The sequence below is a fragment of the Scleropages formosus genome, chromosome 10 (assembly GCF_900964775.1).
Source record: "Scleropages formosus chromosome 10, fSclFor1.1, whole genome shotgun sequence".
Lineage (NCBI taxonomy): Eukaryota > Metazoa > Chordata > Actinopteri > Osteoglossiformes > Osteoglossidae > Scleropages > Scleropages formosus.
This window is the reverse complement of record NC_041815.1, coordinates 31,111,121-31,137,600: the sequence shown is the minus strand read 5'-3', so window position 1 is coordinate 31,137,600 and position 26,480 is coordinate 31,111,121. Positions and strand designations below refer to the sequence as shown.

The window sequence follows — 26,480 nt, the reverse complement described above, 5'->3', positions numbered from 1 at the left end:
GAGCTTGGGAACGGTGCCTCTGGACTGGCAGACCGGGGTGGTGGTCCCTCTTTTTAAGAAGGGGGACCGGAGATTGTGTTCCAACTACAGGGGGATCACACTCCTTAGCCTCCCTGGGAAAGTCTATGCCAGGGTACTGGAAAGGAGAATCCGACCGATAGTCGAACCTCGGATTCAGGAGGAGCAATGCGGTTTTCACCCTGGCCGTGGAACACTGGACCAGCTCTATACCCTCACTAGGGTGCTGGAGGGTTCGTGGGAGTTTGCCCAACCAGTCCATATGTGTTTTGTGGACCTGGAGAAGGCAGTCGACCGTGTCCCTCGTGGCATCCTGTGGGGGGTACTTCGGGATTATGGGGTTCGGGGCTCGTTGCTACGGGCTGTTCGTTCCCTGTATGACCGGAGCAGGAGCTTGGTTCGCATTGCCGGCAGTAAGTCAGACCTGTTCCTGGTGCATGTTGGACTCCGCCAGGGCTGCCCTTTCTCACCAATTCTGTTCATTATCTTCATGGACAGAATTTCTAGGCGCAGCCAGGGAACGGAGGCTGTCTGTTTTGGTGGCCGCAGGATCTCGTCTCTGCTTTTTGCGGACGATGTGGTCCTGTTGGCTTCATCGAATCAAGACTTGCAGCGTGCACTGGAGAGGTTTGCAGCCGAGTGCGAAGCAGCGGGGATGAGAATCAGCATCTCCAAATTCGAGGCCATGGTTCTCAGTCGGAAAAAGGTGGATTGCCCCCTCCGGGTTAGGGGGGAGCTGCTCCCTCAAGTGGAGGAGTTTAAGTATCTCGGGGTCTTGTTCACGAGTGAGGGAAAAATGGAGCGGCAGGTTGACGGACGGATCGCTGCGGCGTCCGCAGTAATGCGGTCATTGTACCGGTCTGTTGTGGTGAAGAGGGAGCTGAGTCGTAAGGCGAAGCTCTCAATTCACCAGTCGATCTACGTTCCTACCCTCACCTATGGTCATGAACTCTGGGTCATGACCGAAAGAATGAGATCGCGGATACAAGCGGCAGAAATGAGATTCCTCCGCAGGGTGGCTGGGCGCACCCTTAGGGATAGGGTGAGGAGCTCAGTCACCCGGGAGGAGCTCGGAGTAGAGCCGCTGCTCCTCCGCATCGAGAGGAGCCAGTTGAGGTGGCTCGGGCATCTGTTCCGGATGCCTCCTGGACGCCTCCCTGGGGAGGTGTTCCAGGCATGTTCCACTGGGAGGAGGCCCCAAGGCAGACCCAGGACACGTTGGAGAGACTACGTCTCCCGGCTGGCCTGGGAACGCCTTGGGGTTCCCCCAGAGGAGCTGGAGGAGGTGTGCGGGGAGAGGGAAGTCTGGGGGGCTCTGCTCAGACTACTGCCCCCGCGACCCGGTCCCGGATAAACGGAGGAAGATGGATGGATGGATGGAGAAATTATGATGACATGGAAATACGTAAAGGGTGTGACTGTGCTAGCTGAGCTGATATGAGCTCACGATACCATGGCGCGCGCACACACACACACATTCTGGATGTGGCTGTGAAGAACTCTGAGGTTAAGTGCTTTCCTTAAGGGTCTAGCAGTGACCCCCCACCCCCCACTCCCACTCCCACTCCCACTCCCACTCCCTCCCCCTCCCCTGGAGCCCAAAGGATTGAAAAGACTGAGGCAGGCCAGTGAGACCAGTGTCAGCACCTGACATTCATCACTGCTGAGTGTGACTGTGTAATTAATTAGTATTAAGGTATTTCAGGTGAGCAGGGGACCAGGTGCACACAAGGGTTCAAACACTACTTCCACACAATTTCCCAGTATTCCAAGATGGCAAAAGCCCATCACGCTGACAAACGTGTTAGAACCACGTGGTCTGCAACAATCTTTAGGTAGGTGGTATGTATCAAAGCAAAACCCACGGGGGCAGCACAGTGACACATCAAGTAGCGCTGCTGTCTCACAGCGCCTGGGTGGTGTGAGAGGACGTGAGTTCGACCCCCGCTCAGTCTGCGTGGAGTTTACACGTTCTCCCTGTGTCTGCATGGGTTTCCTCCGGGTGCTCCGGTTTCCTCCCACAGTGCAAAGACATGCTATCAGGTTCCCCCATAGTGTGTGAGTGTCATGGAGTGAGTGTTTCACTGATGCATGGATGAGTAACCCGTTGTAAGTAGTAGTACATCTACCAATGTAGTCACCTTGGTGAATAAGGTGTGTGGGCTAGTAACAGTACCTAGTATCTGTTCTAAGTTGCTTTGGACAAAAGTGTCTGCTAAGTGATTAAATGTAAATGAATGCTAGGACCCAAGGTTTCCCAGCAGAACATTGTCCAGAGTGTAACACTGCCTCTGCCGACTTGCCTTCTTCCCATAGTGCACCCTGCTGCCATCTCTGCCCCAGGTAAACGACACACATGTACCCAGCTGTCCACATGATCTAAGAGAAAACATGATTCACCAGACCAGGCCACCTTCTTCCATTCCTCCTTGGCGCAGTTCTGATGCTCACATGCCCATTGGAGGCACTTTTGGCAGCGGCAGCAGCATTGGCTCTCTGACTGGTCTGCAACTACGCAGTCCCGAATGCAGGAAGCTGTGATGCCGTGTGTGTTGACACCTATCATGTCCAACATTAAGGTTGTCAGCAATTTGTGCTACAGAAGCTCTTCTGTGGGAACAGACCAGACGGGCTAGGCTTCGCTCCCCACGCATATCAGTGAGCCTTGGGCACCCATGAGCCTGTCGCCACTTCCCCGGTTTTACTTCCTTGGACCACTTTTGGTCGGTACTGACCACTGCATACCAGGAACAGCCCACAAGACCTGCTGTTTAGGAGATGCTCTGACCCAGCGTCCAGCCATCACAATTTGGCTCTTGTCAAAGTTGCTCAGATCCTTACGCTTGTCCATTTTACAAATTCAAGAACTGACTGTTCACTTGCTGTCCACCCCTTGACAGGCCCCATTGTAATGAGATAATCAGTGTTATTTACTTCACCTGCCAGTGGTTTTAATGTTGTGGCTGATCAGTGTGTGTGTGTGTGTGTGTGTGTATATACCTGTATATACATATATATATATATATACATATATATATATATATATATATATAAACAAACATGTATGTATGTAAATTTGTATACACACACACACACACACACACACACATTTTCAGAACCGCTTGTCCCAAACGGGGTCGCGGGGAACCGGAGCCTACCCGGCAACACAGGGCGTAAGGCCAGAGGGGGAGGGGACACACCCAGGACGGGACGCCAGTCCGTCGCAAGGCACCCCAAGCGGGACTCGAACCCCCGACCCACCAGAGAGCCGGACCCGGTCCAACCCACTGCGCCACCGCACCCCTCTAAATTTGTATAATTAATGCCAATTTTCAACTACAGCCCCCCCTTACAAAGCTCACATCTCCTGAGAAACCTCCATATGGCGAATCCTCGTAAACTGAAGAGACAATGACCAGGACTTTCAATGTGTCCTTGAAGTCCAAAGTGACACCAGTTTATGGTAAAATATCACTGAACCCCATTAAAATGTACAATATAATTATAGCTCTGCACACATATATATACAATTCTTCTCTGTGTGTGTGTGCGCACACCTGCGCTCACTCAGCTCTTTAGTACCCATTACACACATTGAAGAAATGCTAACAGACTGTAAAGTTCTCAATAGATCCTTCATAAAAAGGCACAGTGATGATGCAGCACGACACCATTGAAACGGTTATTTCAGAACGTAATGAATTTTGTGAAGACACTTCTACATTTCTTCTCCTTCATTTGTATGACAAAATTAATTTGTCATTAGCATGTCACTTATAAACTTAATCCCTTTTTAATCCTGATGTACATTTATGTTCACTGAAGAATTCTGATGATAAAATGCATGAAATTAGACAGTTATTTTCATTTTCATATTTTTAATGCTACAGAAATGCTATAATTGTCATATTCATTATTATCTTTTCTTACTTATCTCACGCCATGTCTTTCACTGCTTGGTTCTCACTTTCTGTCTCCTTTCGTCTCCGCTGGGCCGCACAGTTCATTATGAGCTGCGAATTTTACTGCCAGACAGTAAAGTAATCATAGTAATCACAGTGCTCTTCATGCTTCATTAAAGAACAAATCACCTAATGGAGCATCATTATTAATGACTATTGATCTGACACTTTTCCCCAAGGTCACTTAAACTGTGCCCTTAGTACAGTGAGCTACTTACACTGATTCAACCATTTATCTAGCAGGGTAATTTTTACTGTGGCATGGCAAGAGTCAGACCCAGGACGTCTGAGTGACGTGTGACGGCTCCAACCACAGCGGCACCTGTCGCCCGTTCCCTTCATCCAAGGCAAAATGCACCTCAGGTGTCGCACAGAGGTGAGATCCTCTCAGGTCTTTGGACCCACCGAGTGCAGAAGAACAGAAGCAGCACAGCACTGAACCGCATGGTTTTTCTATTACATTCACATTTATTCATTTATCTGATGCTTTTCTCCCAAGCGACTTACAGTATTGAGGTTACAATTATTTACCCGTTTATACAGCCGAGTAATTTTACTGGAACAATTTAGGGTAAGTACCTTGCTCAGGGGAGCTACACCTGGAGGTGGGGATCAAACCTGCCTCGGCGCTCGTGAAATACGTTCCCTTTATTTGATCATTCGTAAAACAGACTAAGCAAAATATGTATTTCATGTAGTTTGGCTTCATCAATCCTTCAGTACTCACCGGTGTGACAGTAAGAATAAATGAGCACTTTTCCATTCAGAGCAGTGCTCTATATATTGAGTTGAGAATGAAAACAGCTGAGAAACACATTTACACTTAATTGCACTGCAAGCGCAATTATCCTTAAGTGAGGTGCAGAAGGCACCTCTCCCGGCACAGGCCGCTCAGGAAACCTCCGTCCTCGGTTTTCCCCCCAAAGGGACGCAGGACAGCGACCTGTTTGGCCTCGCTGGCCGTGAGCAGCTCACACACCACTGACAACAAACTCCGGTTTCTCTCTCAGGGTCGAGCTGCAGGAAAGCAGCAGGACTTGTGCAGAAAGAAGAGTTACGGCAGTGGGTGGGGGCATAGCGGACACACCCTGCTTCTCTTTTACCGCGATGTATGCTTTTGGGCAGTTCTCTCAGTGTTTATTATTAGAAATCAACTAATGGTCTTTGATTCGGGGAGAACTTGGGGAGGTGAAACACACTCGCCACACCAACTACTGTATATCACTATGGCTATGAATTCTTTGATACAGCAAGGTAATTCTTACTGTATTAATGCAGGGTAATCATCTTAATCAAGCAGGGGGGATTAGAACCTGGGACCTTTGAATGGCAAAACAAAAGGTCTCATCACAATACAAGCATGCTGAACACGTTGAAACGGTGTGGGAAACAGATGGTGGACTGTGGTCGAGTACGGTCAGAGGGTGAGACAAAAGTGAAGGGGACCGTTTCATCACAACTTCAGGAGTTATGAGGATAGCAAATGAAAACAAAGCTTTAAACAAATATTGTGGCAAAGGATTACAGCTGTAACACGTATGTATGGGAAGCAGTGAATGACAACTTTATATTAGCGCCTCCCCAAAGTCCTCATCTAACTGTCCCAGCAGATGTGCAGTGCCAAAAAAACCGTGATGATGCCACTTCAACGTAACAAAATCACAAATCAGCATTTTTATAACACTAAACAACTATTTACAAAATGCAAGACCATTACTTATAATTTGCCATTCATTTTTAGGGTTTGTTTACACTTTAAATCCCCACTTGCACCATTAAAAGCAAAAGACATTTAAAGGTCAATATAAATCTTAATTACAGTTTTACATCCTTGCAGTTTTCTACTGTATTTTAATATTTTTTACTGCAGCAGGCAATTTGCCCTTCTCCTGGCTCCCCCTGCTCTGCTCTCCATCCAGCACCGAAGTGCCGCTCTCTCTGGCATCCAAAAAAAGTACCTAAAAATGAGCTTCGACTCGAGCACACATACACATCGGTCACCAATCAGGTGACTAAGGCGGGAGAGTTCAAGGCACTGCTGTGGCGAGAGAACACCAGTGCGTCGTGGTGCCGCTCACACCCCGCCCTCCTCCTCCTCGCTTTCTTCCACTCTGCAAAAGCGGGGAAATAAAAGAATGTGGATCCAATAAGAGTCTTGGAATCACTTAAAACACTGAAGCAACAGAGTCTTGAGTGAAGCATGAGCAAAGATGTTTGCTGTATGAGCAAGAGACTCCATCCACAGCACACAGTGCAGCATAACACAGCGGACTGAGGGAGACGCTGTGGTACACGGGCGCGCCAACGATGTGGCACGCTACGGCTGCACTGCTCACACACAGACATACACAAACAAGGTCACATGATTGTCACACCCCACCCCACCCTCCAAAGCCTGCTCCTCCAGCATTAAAAGCACATCACAAAATCTCTTTCAAAAGTAGCCAGCTATAAGTGTGGCACGACCGTCCCTGGAAAACAAAAACTGCATACGCTGGAGCTCTCCAAAACATCTGCGGTTAGCAACACGGCCGTCGCACCTCGCTCCTTGAACCGCGTGCGTTTAGCACTCTCATAATGATATACAGCGAGCAGCCTAATGAGGGCCCTTTAACGATTGCGCAAACAGCACGCTAAGCAGCCCCCACTAACGGGTGCATCGCCAGGACGGCCGACACCCACCGAGCGGAGCACCTCCTCATGCACGGTGTTCTCTGCGATGGTGGCGGGGTGCCGGGGTCATGCGGGGTCGCAGGCCCTGAAACAGACAGAGCACTAGCATCAGCGACAGCACAATCCTCAGCAGTGCGGGACGCCTCTCCTCGCTGTGCGCACAGAAAGACACTCGCTGGGAAACAGGCCCTCGACCGGCGAGCGCCGCTTCTGCTGCTTTTGTTTTCCTTCCCTACGTGATCCTCAAGCAGTGGTGGTGGCAGCGGCAGGCGAGCTCAAGTGTCACTGCGAAGCTCTAACCGCAGGGCAGGGCTCCCCTCCGCTAGACAAATCTGTTTGCTCCCCCCACCACCCAACGACTTTGCTCTAATTAGTCGGCTCCCTTCGGGGGGACTTGTTAATGACAACGCATCAGGACACCGGGTCCAAGCAGCCAGAGGCCCTCTGGATTGGTTCCCTGGCGGGAAACACAGGTGTGTGAACGGAGCGCTCCAGTACAGCTGCAAACACACACTACATAAGCTCTGCTAATTGCCCTAATTAGGTGAATAATTAAACAAAGGGCGAATACCCAAAGAAGGAGACGGTGGCTCTGTACTCATGCGCCTCAGCTCCTCCTCTAGGCGGGCCAAGGTGAAGCGCTCGGCATCCTCCTTCAGGAAGGGCTCCTCGCTCAGAGACTGGTCCACGCCCCGGAAGTCCTGGGAAAGGGGTGGGCTCAGGGGCGGGGAGTAGGGCCGCAAGACGGACAGGGAGAGGGGCGGAGTGATGGGTGGGGAGGTGGGCAGAGAGCGGAGCGAAACAAAGGCCCGGGATGGAGGTGGGGAAAGAGAGCTGGACACAGATGGAGAGTCGGGGGGAGATGGCGACAGGGACAGAGACAAGGACTGAGAGGGTAGACCAGGGTAAAGAGGCAGAGAGACGGGTGGAGAGAAGGACGTAGGTAGGGGCTGGGAGGTGTGCAGACCATCTCTATCCATGAGCTGCCACCCAGATCCTGACCCTATGGGGGGGGGGTGAGACACGGTAAAGCACAGAGAGGGAAGGAACAACAGGAACAAAGCCGGGTAGGGAAGGGAAAATGAGACGGACAGAGGCAGGGAGTGCACAGAGAAGAGCAGTAATGAGGAGAGGTGAGAATGTAAAAAAGACGAGAACGAGGTAATGAGGAGGGGTGAGAGAGTGGAAAGCACAAGAGGAAGAGTAATGAGCGTGAGGGCGAGAGAGAGAGAGAGAGAGAGAGAGAGAGAGAGAGAGAGAGAGAGAGAGAGAGAGGGCCTGGGGGACAAATTCACTCGAACACTGTTAGCATCGGCAGCCGAGACACCGAGGGCCACATCGAGTTGAACCAAAGTGGATAACGGAATCCATCTGTTCCTCTGCTCACTGTGCCTCAGACCCAGGTGCTAACAGTACAGCAGGCAGGTCCGCGCACGCACACGCACGCACACACATGCACGCACACGCACGCACCCTTCATCTGTCTTCGCTGCACCTGCACTCTTCTCAATTACTGAAGGATGCACGCAATGCAAATGCTCTGCTTGTTATCGCATGTGATATAAGAAGTGTGTGTGATAGCAGAGGTGTGTGATGCACAAGAGAACCCCCCCGTTCCCTGAAACCAGAGCTCCCACCCTCAACCCCAGGGGTCCTGCATTCTTTATGTCACTGCTGCTGTAACAGCAGAGCCGCTAATAGCGCTAACAGCGTCTCAGGTCAGCCGATCGGCGCAGGTGTTCAGGGACTGACGCGAGGGAGGGCTGCTCAGCCATCGCTCGGTCTGTGCCGCTCGCCATCGCAGCCACAGGAGGCAATTCGAAGCTGTGATTAATCAAGAGGGACGTACTGATGGGACGTGGACAGAGGGCTCGTGGGCAGAGCGCGGAGGTTCCCTGAAACCTCAAGCAAGCGCTATGCTAGGGAGCTTGAGCTGAGGCCAAACTCAGGCGCATCGCCCCCTTCTAGTGAGCGACAGGACTCCGGGTCCCGAGTGGGAGAGGTCTGGATAAGGATGAAGGAGAACAGCCGCTATTGAGGACACCTGGAAGAGGTCCCATTACAGCATTGTACCGCAGTGTTGCTTGGGAACATGAATAACACGGCATGCAGGATGGCCCACGAAGCATCACGCACAAGTCTGTTGACTTTACATATTAAGACAGTAACGCATTAGGTGACGTTCCCCGTGTCAAATATGAAGCACACGCTGGCCTATAAATCTCGATTACACCTCGGGGGCGTCGGCTGCCTGCTGTGGAATCCAGGAGGAAGGAGGGTGCCAGAAGGCTTGTAGATGAGCTCAGGACGTTTCAGGGGAAGAGACCGCATCTGCAGGGACACGTGGGCACGTAGAACATGTTGGACCGCGCAGGACCGCGCACATGTAACACTGCGCCGCGGCTCCACACGCTTCATCTCTGCCTTTCGTCAGCCGGCTGCTCCCTTGGACCTTCGGGAAGGTGCGCAAGGAAGTATGTCTACAAGCACCCACAGTAAGCCAAATAAACACAGTAAATAATTTAATGGATTCATGTGGCCTTAATCAGGACAGGGGACCTGCGCTCCCAGCAGGAGCCCATCTCCAATGCTGCGAGCAAAGCGTTCCTTGAGGCGCCGCTCAGAGTCGAGCACAATAACCGGGTTATGGAATGTGTACCGAGCAGGAGTGTATTAAACCCTGCAGAGCAGCATCTGCTGAGCAAGTGAAATAAATAACGTAAAGAGGGGCCACGAATAAGCATGCATTATTTAAACCACTGCTCAGACAGCCAGACAGCACAGCTCCGAGTACAGCAGGTGGGACTGTGGGAAATGAGATGGTGCACGCGGGCAGACACACGCACAGGCACACACGGAGACAAGAAATACATGCTGAGAGGAATCAAGGGTATCGAATTCAAACATGAACAAAACGGAAAACAAAGGAGTGAACGCAATTCCCTGATTTGAGGCATTTCTCGGCAGCGGACGCATACGCCACTATAACACATCCACAGCGCCTGTCACGTGAATCCTAACATGAATCGTCCTCCTCATTCTTCTCCAACCCGAGATTTTATCTCATTAACGAGTCTGTGTTGCGCTTTTGCACAGAATGTAACTCACAGCCAGGCTGGACGCAGATGCAATTTTAAAATTTAATCTCCTGTAACAAAAGAGCTGCAATATCTGTCTTTAATGGCGTAAACAGACGAGTGTGTTGGAGGCACCGACCTGCAGCAGGCTCCACGGGGCTGCAGGGAGCCTCGGCGATGGCTCCAGGCCCTGGAATGGGGACAAGGCCCAGGGTCCAATGCGGCCGGGTCAGTTCTCCGTGGCTCAGGCTGCACAGGGCCTGTAGGACAGGTAACATATACACACACACACACACACACACACACACAGACACACAAAGAGCTGAAAGGCCAGCACTTGCCTGCACACAGTCACTCTGCATGTGGCAATGGGGGCAGAGCGGTGCTACAAAGGTGCGAGGGGAGCGCTATTTCCAAGTGTCCACCTGTTATTTGTACAATGCACCACTACTACTAGTACAGCCTGAACCATATCTCTGGGGCAGCAGGTGGTGCAGCAGTTAGAGACACCACGTTTGCCCTTCAAGGACCTCCTGGTGCAGTGCCCTTAATCAAAGTACTTATCCTGAACTGGTACAGTAAGAACTACTGTGCTGTATAAATGAGTACATGAGTGTAAGCAGCTTAATACTGTGAGCCGCTATGGAGAAAAGAGTGAGATAAATGTAAGAAATTTGATGTTCAACACCCTGCACAAGGGTACAAGAGTAGGGTCCCACGGGGGACGTGACTTTCCCCACACACACACACACACACACACACACACACACACACACACACACACACACACACACACACACACACACACACACACGTGCTTTTCCACGCCATGAAGAGGAAGCAGCACAGCAAATAAGTTGAGGAAAAAAATAGCAGTATATTGTGTCTCGCTTTGAAAGGAGATGGAAATGTTCCTATTTTTAATCACTGCGAGTCCCACAGTCTTTCCGCACAATGAAAAGGGGCCTTAATTAGTCGTTCGCAGCTGCGGCGCGGCCCATCACCGTTCAATGGGTGGTCTCTAATAAACCCACCACGCTACTTCTGATGCCCTGTGGCCCAAGTGGCTGCTGCGTCATGGAGCCAAGGTGGAGAAGAGTGACTGCGCCCTACCCTGGTGCCACCCCCTGCGGCTATATCACACGCAGCCAAGTCTCACCGCTGTCCACACACAGCAGCAGCTCGTCTCACAGAGCAACTTGCCAGGACGAAGCGAAACCGCGCCAACCTTCCACCATTAACCGCAGCCTTCGCCTCTAGTAAGCATCGTCGCTGGGTGGCGCACTTGGCGAGAAGCTGACTGAGTGCAGAACTAGCAGCTTGGGGCAGGTTACACATGGGAGGGGAAGTCCAGCACCTCACATTGATCTCAGATTGGAAACATAACCAGATGCACAAGACAGCATCATTTCCCAGGCGGCACCACAACTCCTGAAATGTTCGAACATTAGACACCTTGCAGCGGTTTTCTTTTGGCCCCTCTTACACAAACACATCAGCGCAAGTGTGATTAAAAAGCATGTGAAGCTACCGGACCTCGGGGGAGTTTGGCAGCTCCTCAGACGGCTCTCCGCATATTCCGGCACCTGTGTCTGAGTCGGACCCACAGGCCAAGTCCGAGCGATGTCCTAGTCCAGGCGAAGAGGCGGGGTTGGGCGTGGGGTCAACCGGGTCAGGACTGTGCTCTTCTGCTCCTCTAGGGTACAGGCTCCCCGAGAGCGAAGCCCCCAGCCCAAAAGAGGACTCCCTAGCTGCAGGAAGAGAAAAGGAAATGAGGAGACCTGTTGGATGAGCACTTCCTGTCCAGCTGCTTCAAAGGAGTAATGCAAGAACGTGGTGATTGTGACGGCGGCGGCAGCGGCGCCATGCTCAAGACCACGGGGTTTCTGTATCAAAGCCAAGACAGCACTAAGTGTGCAGTCAGCTTCTCCCACGCCTACTTTCCCACGCTCACTAATGCATTAATAATGGCTCTCCAGCACGTGTGCCTGGCGGACGGTCGCCGAAGCAGAGCTCTCCAAATCTGACAGTGGCCCCTGGGCCCCGTGGCCACGGCAACAGGCAACAGGGAGCAGGTCAGGCGCTATGGACTACAGAGAGCTATTTCTCAGGCTCCAATTACCTCTCAGTGTCACATGTCACTGCACTGTGTATTTACTTAAATCTGTAATCAATAAAGCTTTTTACTGCTATGCCTGAATTAGCTTTGACAGCAGACTGAAAGCAGGGGCCAGTTTTACCGCGGTAATCAAACTCATCAGATGGAGTTTTCAACGTGTTCTCAGAGGCCGGAAATTATAGCAACGGCCAAAGCACAAAGTGCGCAAACGAGCAAAGTGAATTTTGCTCAGACCTGAGAAGCTGCTCCTAAGCGCTGGCGCAGACCGAAGCCAGAGGGGCAGGCGTGGCGACCGGGAGGGGCCACACGGTGCAGTGACGGGGGGCTGAGGGCGCGGAAACTTAGCTGATATCAGACCAAGTCGTGGTGATCGCAGCATCGTGCAGTCAGATGGCAAATCTGGTTCTGGTGATCGGGCCATTTGGATCCAGGGCGATAGGCTGGGTTCTGCTGACTGGGTCATTCCAGTCTTAAAGGAGAGATCAGGTTGTGGTGAATGGTTCATACGGGTCATGGAGAAACGGGAAACTTCTGCAGTCCGGGCCATTTGGATCCTAAAGGACAGGTCAGGCTCTGGCAATTGGGTCAGTGGAGATCTGAAGGACAGGGCAGCTTCTGAGGACTGGCTCACTACACTCCTGGAGGACCTGACAGGTTCTGCTGATTGGGTCACTGAGGTCTTGGAGAACATGACAGGTTCTGGTGAATGGACCATTTGGGTCCTGATGGACAGGTCAGGTTCTGTTGATTGTGTCACTGAGATCTTGGAGATGAGGCATGTTTCTGGTGACCGGACCCTAAAGGAGAGGTCAAGTTCTGGGGAGTCGGTCATTCGGGTCTGACTTGGATCTGGAGGATCTCTGGAGTCCACAGTGATCGGAGCAGCAGCATCCAGCTCCTGAGCTTCATGTGCACTTGGGGAGAACAGGGAGGTAAACAGAGTAAGAGGGTAGAACTTCTGGCTCTTCACAGTGGCCTTCAAACAAAACCATTAGCATACATTTTACATCATGAATTTCATACATTCTGACTTGACATAAAATAATCATCCACTCATTACATGTATTTCAAATGGGAATGGAAAACAAGAGCATGCATGAGGAAACTTGCGCTGACGTTCCAAAGGACCCTGGTGAGAATTTCTGTCTCTTACTCTTTGCTTTGAGCTCCCCACTCAACTGCAGAGGAAGTGGTTGGTTTGGGACCCCCAGCCATCTGCAGATCAAAGAAAACACACATATCTTTATATTACAGCTCTTTTCTGCACTTCACAGCGCAACAGCAGGGGCGGTACACCTTCGTCACCACAGAACCAGTGCTGCGGGGCAGGGTTCAAGGGGCCAGCTATCGCAGCAGGCGCGGTACGGAGATGTCGGAGGAGATGCGCGGTGTGCCAAGGACTCACGTCTCCGTCAACTGTCTCCTCAGAGTTTGGGCTCCGCTGAGTGGGACCCTTGCACTGCCTGTGGCCCCCAGCAGCAGGAGCAAAGAAAAGGGAGGTGCAGTAGCGCTTCATCTCCATCTCCTCAGCTACAAGAAAGAGGAAGCACTGAGGGAGGTGCCGACACCAAGGGGGGAGGGATACGTGTCAGTGACGCCCCCAACAGAGGCAGGCAGGACTGTGACACACTGCTAACAGGGGTCATGCCCCAGGCGACATCCCCATTCGGACAGGCCGCCTTGGCCCCCACCAATGAAATCTTTCATATGAGAAAATGAACGGAGGGAACCTGAGAGAGCAGGACACTCGTCATCTGTGAGCCAGCTGCTGTGCAAAGAGGGTCTGTGCTGCTCAACTGGAGTTCTGAAAAGGAGCCCCCCCCCCCAAAAAAAAAATGGAAATGAAATAGATTAGAGAGTGAATTGAGTTAACAGCCCTTTATCTTTCCATTATCTTCTCAAACGGAGTCCTTTAAAGCCCCTGCCAGCGATAAGCGCAGACGTCCACCACATCAGCAGTGTTTACTGGGGGATTGAGATACGCAACGCAAAGCGCCGCTGGAGAGAAGAGCACAGGAATGGGCTGCATGATGAACTTCAACGGGATTTAGATAAACCAGGTAAACTGCGGCACCGACCAGAGCCTTTCACACAGCGCCAGAGTCCAGCAGCAGAGCACCTTGGCTCTCACACTGATCTCCTGAGCGCACCAGGAGGATTAAGTAAAGCTTCCTTCTGCCTGAGCAGCTCGGCACCAACTAATCAGTGATGACATTAGCAGTCCGCCATCACACACGCAGGCCGTCCTGGGCTGATCCTGCAAACGTGCGCGCACACACACATGCACGCACACACTCACACACGCACAGGAACGCATCAGTACAAAGGAAGGCCCATCAAAAGTCCATGAAGAGTCCTGTGTTCCTGCAAAACCCACGAGTCTCCCCTACTCGTCTCTCCACTGGCTTCCTGTTTCTGACCGTATCAAGTTGGACACTCTGGTTACGACCTACAAGACTGTCAAAGGATCTGAACCCTACTACCTACAGGACCTCATGACTCCCTACAGCCCAGCAAGAGCGCTCCTCAACTTCTGGCTGCTGGGTGATCCAGATCACTGGGGGCAAAAACAGAACACACGCTGGTCCTCAGCTCCTGGTACAATGAGCTCCTCATGTCCCTCAGAGCTGCTGAATCCGTCCCACATTGAAGAAGGGTGTCAAACACCATCTCTTTGAGAGCCTCTTCTCTCCTGATCTCCCGACAGCTGAACAAATGAGTCCAATGCTATCTGCTATGATTATCTAAAGCTCTCCGTCTGCTGTTGATGCACTTTATTCACTCTGAGTTGTACGGCACTATAGAGAGAAGTGTCTGAGAAATGAACAAATGCAAATGCAAATGTAAAAACACTGGGTCTAACTCAGTGAACATCTTGTTTTATTGTGGCTAGAGCCTCCCTCTCTTTGTTTCAGAAAGTTGCAAAGTTGTTCTGTTTTTATGCCTCTTTTCACCTTAATGGAAAAGAGTTGTTTGTCTCATAATTATTTCATGTTTTAAGCCTACACTCTCCGCCTCCTATGTGCACACAATAAACGGTAGCCATATGGGCGCATTATACAGTATCATCAGCACACAGTGAAGGCAGACGCTCCCCGTGTCGCAGCTTCTCTTGACGTGACACTGAGCTCCCTGCGCGAGTCAAACCCTCTGGTGTCCAGTGGAGACTGCCTGCGGGCTGCTGCTCTCACCTCCTGTGCTTCTTTATCAGGAGCCTCTCCATGTAGCTCAGACCATGCTCCTGGAACTCCACCTGGACCACGAGTCTGCGCAGGGTCAGGTCGGCCTGAGTCGCGACACACTCCCTGCTCGCTGTGGGGAGGGAAATCGAGGATTGAAGTACCAGTGTATTGTTGGCCAGCTTCACATCTACCGTACCAGGAGCACATGCCTACAAGAGCCTTGGGGGCTCTGCAGCTTTTCACTCATTTATACGTCTGTATGTTTGATGACAGGGGGGTGCGGTGGTGCAGTGGGTTGGACCGGGTCCTGCTCTCCAGTGGGTCTGGGGTTCAAGCCCCGCTTGGGGTGCCTTGCGACGGACTGGCGTCCCGTCCTGGGTGTGTCCCCTCCCCCTCCGGCCCTACGCCCTGTGTTGCCGGGTAGGCTCCGGTTCCCCGCGACCCCGTATGGGACAAGCGGTTCAGAAAATGTGTGTGTGTGTGTGTGTGTGTGTGTGTGTGTGTGTTTGATGACGTGAGCACTTTCAGTGGCCACCTCAAGGTCACAAGTAGAGCTCCTTAACCACCACAGCCCCCTGTGGTTTCACCATGCGGGTCCTGACACCAAGCTGAGGCTCCCATCGGCTCGTGGGTGCAATGCAGCCCTGAGCTCTACACAGTAACAAAGGAACACAGTGGAACACTCAGCCAGTCCCCCTCTGGGTGCCCCCCACCCCAAGCGGCCAGAACTGCTGACCGATGTGCACATTCACCACTGGCAAAGTGAAGCCAGAGGAGTGTGGAGGGAAATGGCCAGGTAGGAGGAGCAGAGGGAAGCTCAGAATGGCAAAGCGCTGCAGGAGATGGGCTCGGAACCCAGAGCCGGATCCCCATCCTGTTCAGCCCCCCACCCGCACCCCGCTTACGCACTTCATTGTTTCCTGTGCGAAAGCAGTTTGGACGGCACTTTCCTGAGCGTGCAAAAACACAGCATTGCAAATCGCTGCAGCCATCGGCACTTCTCAGCACCTCTCGCACCCGAGCTGTGACCCCCTGGGACCCCCCTGGATCCACACATCTAACAACAATGCAAGTGACAAAAGTTGCTGAGGACGAAAAGCTCGCCTCATGCCCCACCCATATGCCCCACCCAGTTAGAAGCGTTACCTGGCAGGACTTCCTCTGGGCCGTGGGGCCACTTCCCCCCTTGCCTCCACCTCTCGAGCGCCTCCTGGAAGGTTCGGGCTGACTCCTCTTCATCGAAGTCCCCGGAGAGGAGAGTCGCCCTCTGGCCTCCCAGGTGACCGCGTTCCTCTTGCTGCACATCCTCCTCACCCTCCTGAGTGCTCACCTCTGCACTCTGAGGAACAAGGTACAGCAGGAAGTGGCGCCGGTGCTGAACGCTGGGCCACCTGACCTCTCGGCTATGGTCACCTGTGCAGCTCAGGTAGCTTCCAGTGACTCGTGGTGCAACTCACCTGTATGCGCACTGGAGCCTCACTTGGGGCTGCACTCCTCGCCATCCCCCCTTCCCAAAGAGGCGCAGACGTCTCATCAGCATCGATTTGTCTCCTAAAGCGACCGAGGACATCCAGCGTGCTGATGGAGGTGTGGATCTCCATCTGTCCAAGAGCCAATCAGAGTGATGAATTAAAGATGCCCCAGTGCCTGCCGCCGTCCCCCCCACCCCGCAACAGAGACTCGCCTGCCTGGCAGAGCTGGCACCGGGAGGCTCCGCACCACACGGCCAATTAGCAACCTGCTGACACCGAGGAAGGAACTCTATCTGCGTTTGCATATTTACATAGGAGATCGAAAAAGAGAAGAAATTACAACTTGTCCAATTAGGCGTCGAACAGAATCGTATGGAATATAAATTAAACGTCATTAGTAATGACTGCCACATTCTACGGTTGTTTTTTTTTATATTACCTATTACCTAATTGTTAAATATATTACTGAGTGTAATTACTTTTATTACTTGTTAAGTATCACACCGCTGTACAGTAAACAGCCAAATGCAGGAAGTGGCAACAAAGAAACCGATGTCCTTGTGTTGAAGTTAAAGTTCGAGCAACTGCTGTATAAATAAAACCTTTCCAGCGGTCAGTAAAGAGCGACAAGCCGCCCTTCAGCACCTGGTTGCTCACGAAATGTCCACAAAGAGACCATAAGCGCATCGCTTTGGATTTCGCTCAGCCCCTCCACCCCCCATCATGTGAAAGCACATGGGTGCGGTAGAGCACAGCAGTCAGCAGGGGGCAGGGCGGCCGAGGACCTGCTCCACAAGTCTGCGCAGGACAGGATGGATAGCAGCGGCAGCACAGGCCAAAGCACCGGGGGAAGTGGCTTCACATGGGTCTGTCACACACACCGACACGGTGACAGTGACACAGTGACAGTGACACGGTGATGCTGCCCAGTGGTGCTGAAGTGTGCAGGCTGGACGTGAGTCACTGGTCGACTTTGGTGAGTGGTGAACATCCATACCTTCATGGGGATCATTCGGTGATGCTTCAGTGCCCCCTTCTGGTGGAAGCGGGCAAAGCAGCCGACGCAGTAGTCCTCTCCGCATTCCGCACACATCTTCACACGGCAAGAAAAATGAATTAATTAATAAAAATGGTTTAAAACAGGTGCCTTGACTGGAAGTAAAACTTCAAGGAAAATTTATGTTTGTATATCACTGCTGCACTTAAGCTTCAGAGCAAACTTGAAAATAAATATAAAATGAGAGAAAGTAGCACAGTGTGCATAATTGTGATAAAAAAGTGGTGAAAGCAGAAAAAGGAATCTTAGGGGAGCTCATTATTTTTTAAATTAGCGTGGAAGGCAACGTGAGCTGACAGCAGAGATACGAGTGGACGGACAGCAAGACGGGAGTAAACCAATGTCACGCCGTGTCGGATGAACACTGCGGCTGCAAGGCGTCGCAGCGCCTGCGCAGGGGTCCGGACCATCCTGCCGCTGCACACTTACTGAACTGAGCACGCAAGGGCAACTCCAGGTACAGTATACAGTATGTATTGGGATCCACACTTACCCCTGCTGCTGCCCCCAGGGCGGCATGACAGGAGGTTACAGGTGCAGGACCCATCAACAGCTCCTGACAACACCCGACTGGAAAAAAATGCCCTAATAAGGGACGCATGGCACATCTGATCTGAGCCGATGCCCGAGTCACCGGGCTATCGTGGGTTCAGCAGATGCGATGCTACGGATCTGAGTGACAGCAGCAAACTGGAAGCCCCTCGCCTTCCACATCCAAAGAGAAGGAAAGCACAGCTGGATGGCGCAAACAGTGCTGAGCATTAGCCGCCCTCGCGGGACATCGGGCTTGAAGCCAAGTGCGTGTGTTGGCACCAGGAGGGAACAGCGCGAGCCGAGCGAGTCCCGTGTGCAGCAGCGGAAACACAACCCCCCCGGGGGAGCCCCATCTCCTGAACTCGCTGTACAGAATCCTGGAAGCACGAGAAGGGGAAAAGGGAAGCGCGAACACCCACCAGGCCAGCAGCCCGAGTCTCACACTGTCCACAAGGCTTCCCCCTCAGCCGGGATTTCCTGTCGGACGCCACGTTCCCCGGCACCAAAGGAGGCCGCGGGGGCTTCGTCACTGCTCTCCTCAACTCCTCTGCAGAAGAAAAGTGGCACAGGTCTTTCTCCAGGCTGCCGACAGTTCACACACCACCCGAAGTGGGCCAGAAATATTCAGGGTAACGTGTGTTAAAAACAGGCCTATGGAAGGAAGCAGAAGCGGCGAAAACAAAGCACCTGGAGGCTCCTGTTTGAGGAGTCGAACCCTCACCCTTCCTGAAGGGAGCTGCAAACACAGTGAGCGAGAGACCACATGAGCCATGCTGGTGAGAGCGGCTCTGACAGAAGTGTGATGGGTGGCCGGGATGCCCGCTGGCCCACCTTGTGGGAGTTGTTCTCCTTGCTGTCAGCGTGTCTGCGGGATGCGCCCGTCACCGACCCGGCATGAGCCGACTTCCAGCGGAATGCTCCCAACTTCCTGTGTGAGAGGGAAATGCAGCTCAGTGGTTACTGCGCTGGGGTCTCCATATAATGAGAGGGAGTTATTCACCAAGTGCCACGCTGCTACGAAACGGGTCCACAGAGACAGTCACACTTAGTCTCAGTTTATCTGTCTGACACCACCATGTTGCTGGTTCACATCCCTCCAGTAGCTCCTAGAGAAGAAGTATAAAAAATATAAAAAATACATAAATAATCATAGTAGATGGCGCTGGACTTGTTTATTGAGCTGTCCGTCAGGAGGTCGGCGGAGAAGTGAGTCTCAAAGAGATGGGTTCGAGACCCTTCTTCGATGTGGGAGGGACACAGGTAGCTCATTCAACAACCTCAGGGGCAAAACCAAACACTGTGTAACAAAACAGCAGTGTCATAACTGCCCATCCCCCCATGGCAGCACAATTCTACTCTGGCACCGACCCCCTCCCCCGATCTACTAAATATTTGTGGAAAACGGCCGAGTGCAGCGATGTGTCCCAGGGCGTGACGCCCGAGGCAGCACACGGAGCTGGTGAGGTCACGCTCCGCTGTCTGAGCAGGATCGGTCTGGGGCTCTGGCCAAGAGAGCATGGGCTGAGGGGGTGCGGGGCAGGAGGAGCACAGCTCACCCGGTGAGTCCTGGAGTGAGACACGTGGTAGAACAGCACCGGGATTTGGGTTACTGCGCAATGGGGGGAGCTGAAAACAGAGCAAGTGTACAACATACTATGGTATTTACCGCTAATATGGTTAGCGCCCATTTCAGCAGCAGCATATCCAGGCCATGAGTGTATTTACACGCTCACATGTGTGATTTCACGTTGGGAGCGAGACGGGTGGCAGAGGGCAGGCGGACGGGCGGGCGGCATCACCCCAAGAATGCTTTCTGCCGACAAGCGCCGTGTTTATCTCTCCTGCCAGAGCGGAAAGAGCCCCTCCCCTTTGTGCTATTTGCACATCTTTCAAAAAGTCAAAGCAGATTAAATGAATATTGCTGAAGGGGAGGAAAAATTTTATTATTACTGCAGTTCATATTTGGCTTGCAGGAGCCCCTGAATAAAGGGTAGGTAATGTTTGTCACAGTGGAACAGGCTGTCCGTTCACTCCGCCGGTACTAACTCGTTGAGCGCTGGATATCAGCTCCTGCTAGACGAGTGTGCGTGTCTCCATACACACACATGATTTATAACAGTCGGCGTGATTTTCCTTTGCAATAACATCCATCCATTACTATTAACCTCTTGTCCAGTGCGGGGTCACCATGGTCAAGAGCTTATCCTGGAAGCTCATCCTGTGAATGGGGAGCCATACCAACACATGGCAGTCTCACACACACACACACACACACACACACACAAGATCCCCATAAAAGATGTCTTTGAAGTATGAAAAGAAACCAGAGCACCTGGAGGAAACATGGAGAAAGTGCAAACTCGACTCCAAGAGCCAGATTCAGACCCAGAGTGCAGGGGCTGTGAGGGGGTGTGTGGGTCCACACTGAGCCCCCCCTACACCCACTGCCCATCCCTTCAGCGAACAGCCAAGGGCCTGGGAAATGTGACAAGGTGCAAGGAGAGACTCCACACCTCCACAGGTCAGCTCCACCAACAGGTTTCGACACAGCCCACCGACCTGCGTGTGTGTGTGTGAGAGAGTGCGAGTGTGTGAATGGAGAACCAGGTGGCCCAGTTTATACCCCGCCGTGCCTGCTGGCTGCTCTCAACTTTATTTATCGGTTTTTATCCACACCCTAAAAGAGCTCTTAATTAGCACTGGAGAACAATAATCCCAGGAAAGGATTCGCTGTCACGCCTTCGCACCGTGAGCCGGGGGGGGGGGGTTCCCGCACACGGAGATGTATGAAACCCACGCCTGTCGCCAAAACACATGCTCACCTTGCCGCTGCGCTCGACAGGTGTCTGCTGCAATCCATCACAGCTGAGTGCCCGCGTGTCTCAGAGAGCCACCCCTCAAGCGCCACCACACACGAGTTATGAGGTCGTATTTCACGGTGCCGACCTTCAGCTGCATCTTCATCATTTACATGGCAACTCCATGTGGCAAATGTCAACGCACAAACACAGACCTTACCGCGACCTTACCGCGGTAATGGACTTGTTCTAATACAATATGGAAAACACTCAGAGAGATACACTCAGACACACACTCCAGCATGTTGTCACACCACTAAACCGGGTAGGGGGTAACTCTCGCACGTGCGCGCACACACACACACACCCACACACAGACACACAGCTAGAGAAACAGTACAGAACATAGACGTGTCCATTGTCCTTCGTCAGGGTCACACTCTGCCCTCTGTGGTATGATACCCCCGACTCCACCCCACCTCATCCCCCTGCACCCTGAGTCTTCTCTCTCACTCACTTCCTCTCCTCCTTCTCTCTACTCATGGCCGCACGAAGCTCCTGCAGCCGCTGCTCCATGTCCTGGTGCTCCTGCTGCAGCTGTGCAGTCTCCACACGGAGCTCCTCGACACTCCTGGAGGAGGAAGGGCAGTGGGCCATCAGTACACGCACCGTGGAGGAACACACACCATCACTGACACAGCAAATTATTATTCCTTTTACAACACACACACACTCGTCACCTGTGGTCCAAATACTGGGCTCCTACTATGAGTGAATATAACATGAAAGGCCAGTAGGTGGCGCAGTGGTTACAGCTGCTGCATTTTATGCAAAGGAGCTCAGCTGAAATTCCCCTCCTGTTGCAGTGATAAAGTTTAGCTCAAGGTACTGACACAGTAAAATACCGTGCTGCATAAACAGGTAAATCAGTGTAAGTAGCCCTGTCCGGGATGTGTCCCCTCCCCCTCCAGCCTTGCGCCTTGTGTTCCCAGATTATGTTCCGGTTCGCTGAGACCCTGCTCGGGACAAGCGGTTTCAGCCTCTGCGTGCGTGCGTGCGTGCGTGTGTGTGTGTGTGTAGCTGCTTTGAAGCTGTATTTATGAGTCTCTCTCTGCAGGACCTGGTGCTGTTCTCCTTAAGCACATTTTTCCAAAAAAAGGGTCAAAGTGTTTTACAAAACTTAGTTAAAAGAGGATCTTGGTGGAGGAACAATAGAATTATAATGATAAGACTTTTAAGTCGCTTTATGTGCAAACCTGATACTGTGAGTTTTGATTAAATAACGGATTGAAAATTAAACAAATAGAGAAAGAGAGAGAAATGGATAGATGGATGGAGGGAGGGATGGACAGAAGGACAGATGGATGGATGGCTGGATGGACAGATGGATGGAAGGACGGAAGGACAGACGGACGGATGGATGGACGGACGGATGGATGGACGGACGTCTGCGCGGCTGGAACCCAGGACTCTGTGAGTGTCGAGAACGAACCTACCTGGGTTTCAGTTTCACCGGAGAGGCTTTGTGGAGGACAAACAAGTCCTTCAGCTCCATCATCGGCTCTGGACGACGCAGGACTGCGGGCGCAAAAAACACACAACATGACATGCCAACACAGAACAAAAACACACTTCTTGGAGTGTCTCTCGGAGAAAACGAGTTGTTAAAGGGGGGAACTGGAGGAGCGGAGGCCACAGTACGGTGTCCACACCTGGCTGTCGGAGAGAAGGATGCTGCTGCTGAGGCGAGGCTAGCCGAGTTAGCCAGCCGAGCTAACAGCCTCTGAGGCGAGTAAAGTTCGTTAAAAGTGCTTTTCTGTCCCTCTCAGCGCGGCCACAACCCAGAGAGAGAAAAAGTTGGGCCCCAAAAATTGGGCTCTGTCTTCTTACCTTCTTCTCCCCCCTTCTGCTCTCTTCTCGCTCTTTTTACACTCCTTTTTCAAGCGCTCTCTTTTTTCCTATCTCAGTCTCCCACTTGGTTGTGTTCGCGCGTCGCCATGGAGACGTCTCGCGAGACCGCCGCCCGTGAGCGCGCTTGGCGGGAGACCTGGAGCGCGCACGCGCGTGCTCGCCATCCGGCAAAAAAAAAAAAAAAAAAAGAAAAAAAACGACATGAAGAAGAATAAAAGAGCGAACGGATAAGAGAAGGACGCGAAACGGATCCTAATCTGCTCAGAAAGAATGAGAAACAGACAGTTTCGTGCGGGGGGGGGAACCACCGCACCGGGCTTGATCTGGACTCGGGTCGGGACCCCAGGACTGTGTTAATGACAATTACTGACGAATTTACCTGAGAGACACGGACGGCCCCCTGGCCTGTCGCTGTCCTCACTGAGGAGATGATGGAAGAGAATCCCATAAGTGTCGCTGTGGCTCAGTGTCCAAATTAGTGGACGTTAAGGGGCTTTTCGATGGCGTCGCGTCACCAAGGGCGTTCGGAAGAGTGGCGCTCGGACCCGTGTCGGCGCTTCGAAAACCGCTTTTGTGGCCGCCGTGTTTCGATTCTTTCGACAAGTTTCACGTAACTTGGAAAGTCGGCGAGATAAGAGGCGCTCAGGGTGTCCTCCCCCCTCAGTCGCACCCTCAGCCCCACGGCCGCGCCACGCGTTCGTCACGTCGCGCAGCAGAAAGGAGAAGCGGTGGCGGCGCTCCGCTAGACGCACCTCTGCTAAGGCCAGCTAAGAGCTTACTCGAGGGGGGCGGGTACCTCCGGGAACCTTCCTCAGATCGGCCTCGGCCTTCGGCGCAGTTCGGGCGGCGGGAGGCTTCGAACCGTCGCCCTCAAGCAGAGGTTCGTGACCCCCAGGCGGAGCCTGCGTTTCCGACCCAACGCTTAATCTCCTTGAGTCGCAGCCCAGAAGCACGATCCTCTCGGCAGGGAGTCGGACAGCTGGCTGTGCAGCCGCATACCGATGAGGGCGCCGGAGCCAAGCGGGGGAGGAGGGGGGGGACAGGGCCAAGCAAACAGCGGGAGAGGCCACGGGTACCTGCTCCTGTAACCGGCCCTCCACCACGGCGCTCGCATGGCAATGAGCCAGAGATGGAGAGAAACGCGAGGCGGGATGCAGCACTAAGCACCGGGCGCACGTGGAGGCACCGGCACTGGCCCGGCTTGCGCTTCCTCACGGTGACGATCGGCACCATTAGCATCACTATCGGGGGCCTCCGTTCAAGCGCCACCCCGGTGTCGGTGCCTCGTCTACGACCGGTTCGCAGGCTGTTCGCCACACCAGCACTAAGGGGATTAGCTCTCAGCACCAACCTTAATGAACAACGTGCGGCTCGTGTGCAGGATGCGAGGATCAAGCTGAGCTTTTCCAGCCCAAACCAGGCAGCCGGAGGACTGTTGCTCTCCCGCCACGGCATGTGTGCCCTGCTGTCAGTCTCCTGCCCGCATCGACATGGCCGTGTCGCTCGGGGTCACTTCAGGTCGGGCTCTGCCAGCTCGCCCGCAGTGTCAGGGTCTATGAGGTCACGCCAGGCCAGCCGCTAGTGGCCCCTCAACAGAGCAGCGGGGGTGGAATCCGGGGACAAGAGCGGCCCGTAGCAGCTGGGTTCTCACAAACAAACAGTGGGTTGTGGGAGCGACAGGAAGGGAAAGGAAGAGAACAGAAGAAGGGGTTCGAGGAAAGGCCTCAGGGAAACGCACACCTTTCCCCAGAGTGGCTTGAGAGCCAAAACAGGACTGGTGACAAGCGGTTCTGGGTGACCTGCGGTGGGCGCGGTGCCAGGAGCTGGACTGGACAGCACCAGCTGCCGGAACCCTCCGGAACAAGCCCTCCAGAGAGCGAGGCCCCAGCTAACGCTTGGGTGAATTATTACCAACAAGACAAGATGCATGGTGGGAAAGTGGCGCACCAGGGAGCAAGACAGGAGGACAGAGGGAGGGGGAGGGGCCCACGCAGAAGACACGCTGTCACTCGCTCGGAGGGAGCGCTAAACGCCTGACGCAGCCGCCTGCCGAGCTGTCAGGCTCCCTTTCCATTCCACGTCTCCTGATAGTGGGAGGGAGCCGCGGGCACCCGTCACCGACAATATGCAAATGAAGAGCCGCGGGCCCGGCGGACATTGGCCGGGGCTGGGCCAAGTGGACTCTCGCCGCCGGTACACACTTTGAGCACTCGTTACAATTAAAAAGAGAATTAAAACTTCTCAAGCGGCTCAATGAATCTCGGTGACATGGACACATGGTAGCGCCTGCTCATTCGCGAGCCGCACATTAAATCTAGAAGTGGGCGGAGACTCTGACCGCACACACCTCATTTCACATGCGCTTCACGATCGCCTTGGACACAGTAAACACCTTGGGCATCGTCCCCCCCTCCTCCGCCTCATCCTGCTGCTGCTGTCCTCTCCTGCCCCCCACAGGCCATCTGCGGAACCTTCTCCACCCGCGGCAGCCTGAGCCGCCCAAAATTGGTCGCGATGTGAATGTTTAAGTGCAGCGTTTAACTTGTGGAATTAGAGTCACCGGGGGAAAGTGGGCAAATCCTTATCAGTCCTCTGTCGAAATGTGTGGAGGAATACATCTCCTTGCTTTGTTCTCCCCCTTCAGGACTGCCGTGGGATTTTAGCCGCGACTCACCTGATAACGCACTTCCCGCGTGAAGATAAAGCCGAGAGCCGGGGCCCGGCCGAGCCTGCTTCCCGCGATAAGACGGCAGAACGCGGTAAACTGTCATCATGGCGACTCTGAAGCTCCAGGAGCAGCAGCCGTGTCGCCGGCACACAGGGATTGGATCTGTGCCTAAAGACGAGTGTTGCGCCATCGAGAGCGGGGATGAACCGCAATGAGGAGCCGTGTGTGGTGACCGGCCGGTGGCCCGAGCCCCGGGCCCCCGATGTAGGGTGGGCTCTCCCTCACAAACCGTTGGTCTGAGTCGTAATGCCTCCCAACGTTCGGCCAACACTCCACAGGCACAGCAGTTTTGCCGTTCCGGAGCCGCCCTGATTAAACAGGAGCTTAAAACTATTTCAATTTCATGGAAGAACACACAAAGAGCGGGTGACGGCATGATGGACGCCGCCGGCACCACTCTTACTGAAGAGCAAAGTCAGACGAGGTCACACACACACACACACACTCACACACTCACTCGCTGCACTTTTTACTGGGGCTGCTCCTTCACAGCTCCCAGCCACCCCACAAACATCACCGATCTAGGAGAAACTGAGTAAAACGCAGGCGCCACCAGGTGAACTTCATTTAGGTCCTGCAGTGCTTCATAGGCCCAGAAGGGGGCGCAGTGCTTAGAGCCACAACTTTGCATTCGTAGGACACAGGTTTGAATCCCACTCCCTGCTGTAGTGCCCCTAATCACTAACCCTGTATTGACACAGTAAAAATTACCCCGCTGTATAAAGAGGTAAATCAGTGTGTCGAGTAAATGAATTAATGTAAACGTAGTATATTTTGAAACCTGCATTCATGGCCGGTGGGACGACTGCAGACGGAAGACACACAGAGACCACATTCATTGTTTTCGTCACAGTTGCAGCACATGTGCATATTTCCCATGACAGGCGAGGCTCTCAGGTGAGCGATGTGTATGAAGGCTGACAGGTCGGCACCAATCGCAGGTACAACA

General features: G+C 53.1%; 1 protein-coding gene across 1 annotated transcript; it reads right to left on the bottom strand.

The window, feature by feature from the left end:
• Window positions 1–4,571: 4,571 nt before the first annotated feature.
• Window positions 4,572–22,878, bottom strand: zbbx (zinc finger, B-box domain containing). The gene is made up of 19 exons (XM_018736113.1): window positions 22,783–22,878; window positions 22,389–22,470; window positions 21,410–21,523; window positions 18,926–19,022; window positions 18,782–18,830; window positions 18,514–18,641; window positions 17,501–17,596; window positions 16,489–16,632; window positions 16,178–16,370; window positions 15,041–15,161; window positions 13,580–13,653; window positions 13,255–13,379; window positions 13,003–13,064; window positions 12,084–12,763; window positions 11,267–11,481; window positions 9,870–9,990; window positions 7,225–7,656; window positions 6,663–6,738; window positions 4,572–6,091 (listed from the first exon to the last, which is right to left on the bottom strand). The coding sequence occupies exons 2-19, from the start codon at window positions 22,448–22,450 to the stop codon at window positions 6,055–6,057; spliced, it is 2,826 nt and encodes a 941-aa protein (XP_018591629.1). The 5' UTR covers window positions 22,451–22,470; window positions 22,783–22,878; the 3' UTR covers window positions 4,572–6,054.
• Window positions 22,879–26,480: the final 3,602 nt, after the last annotated feature.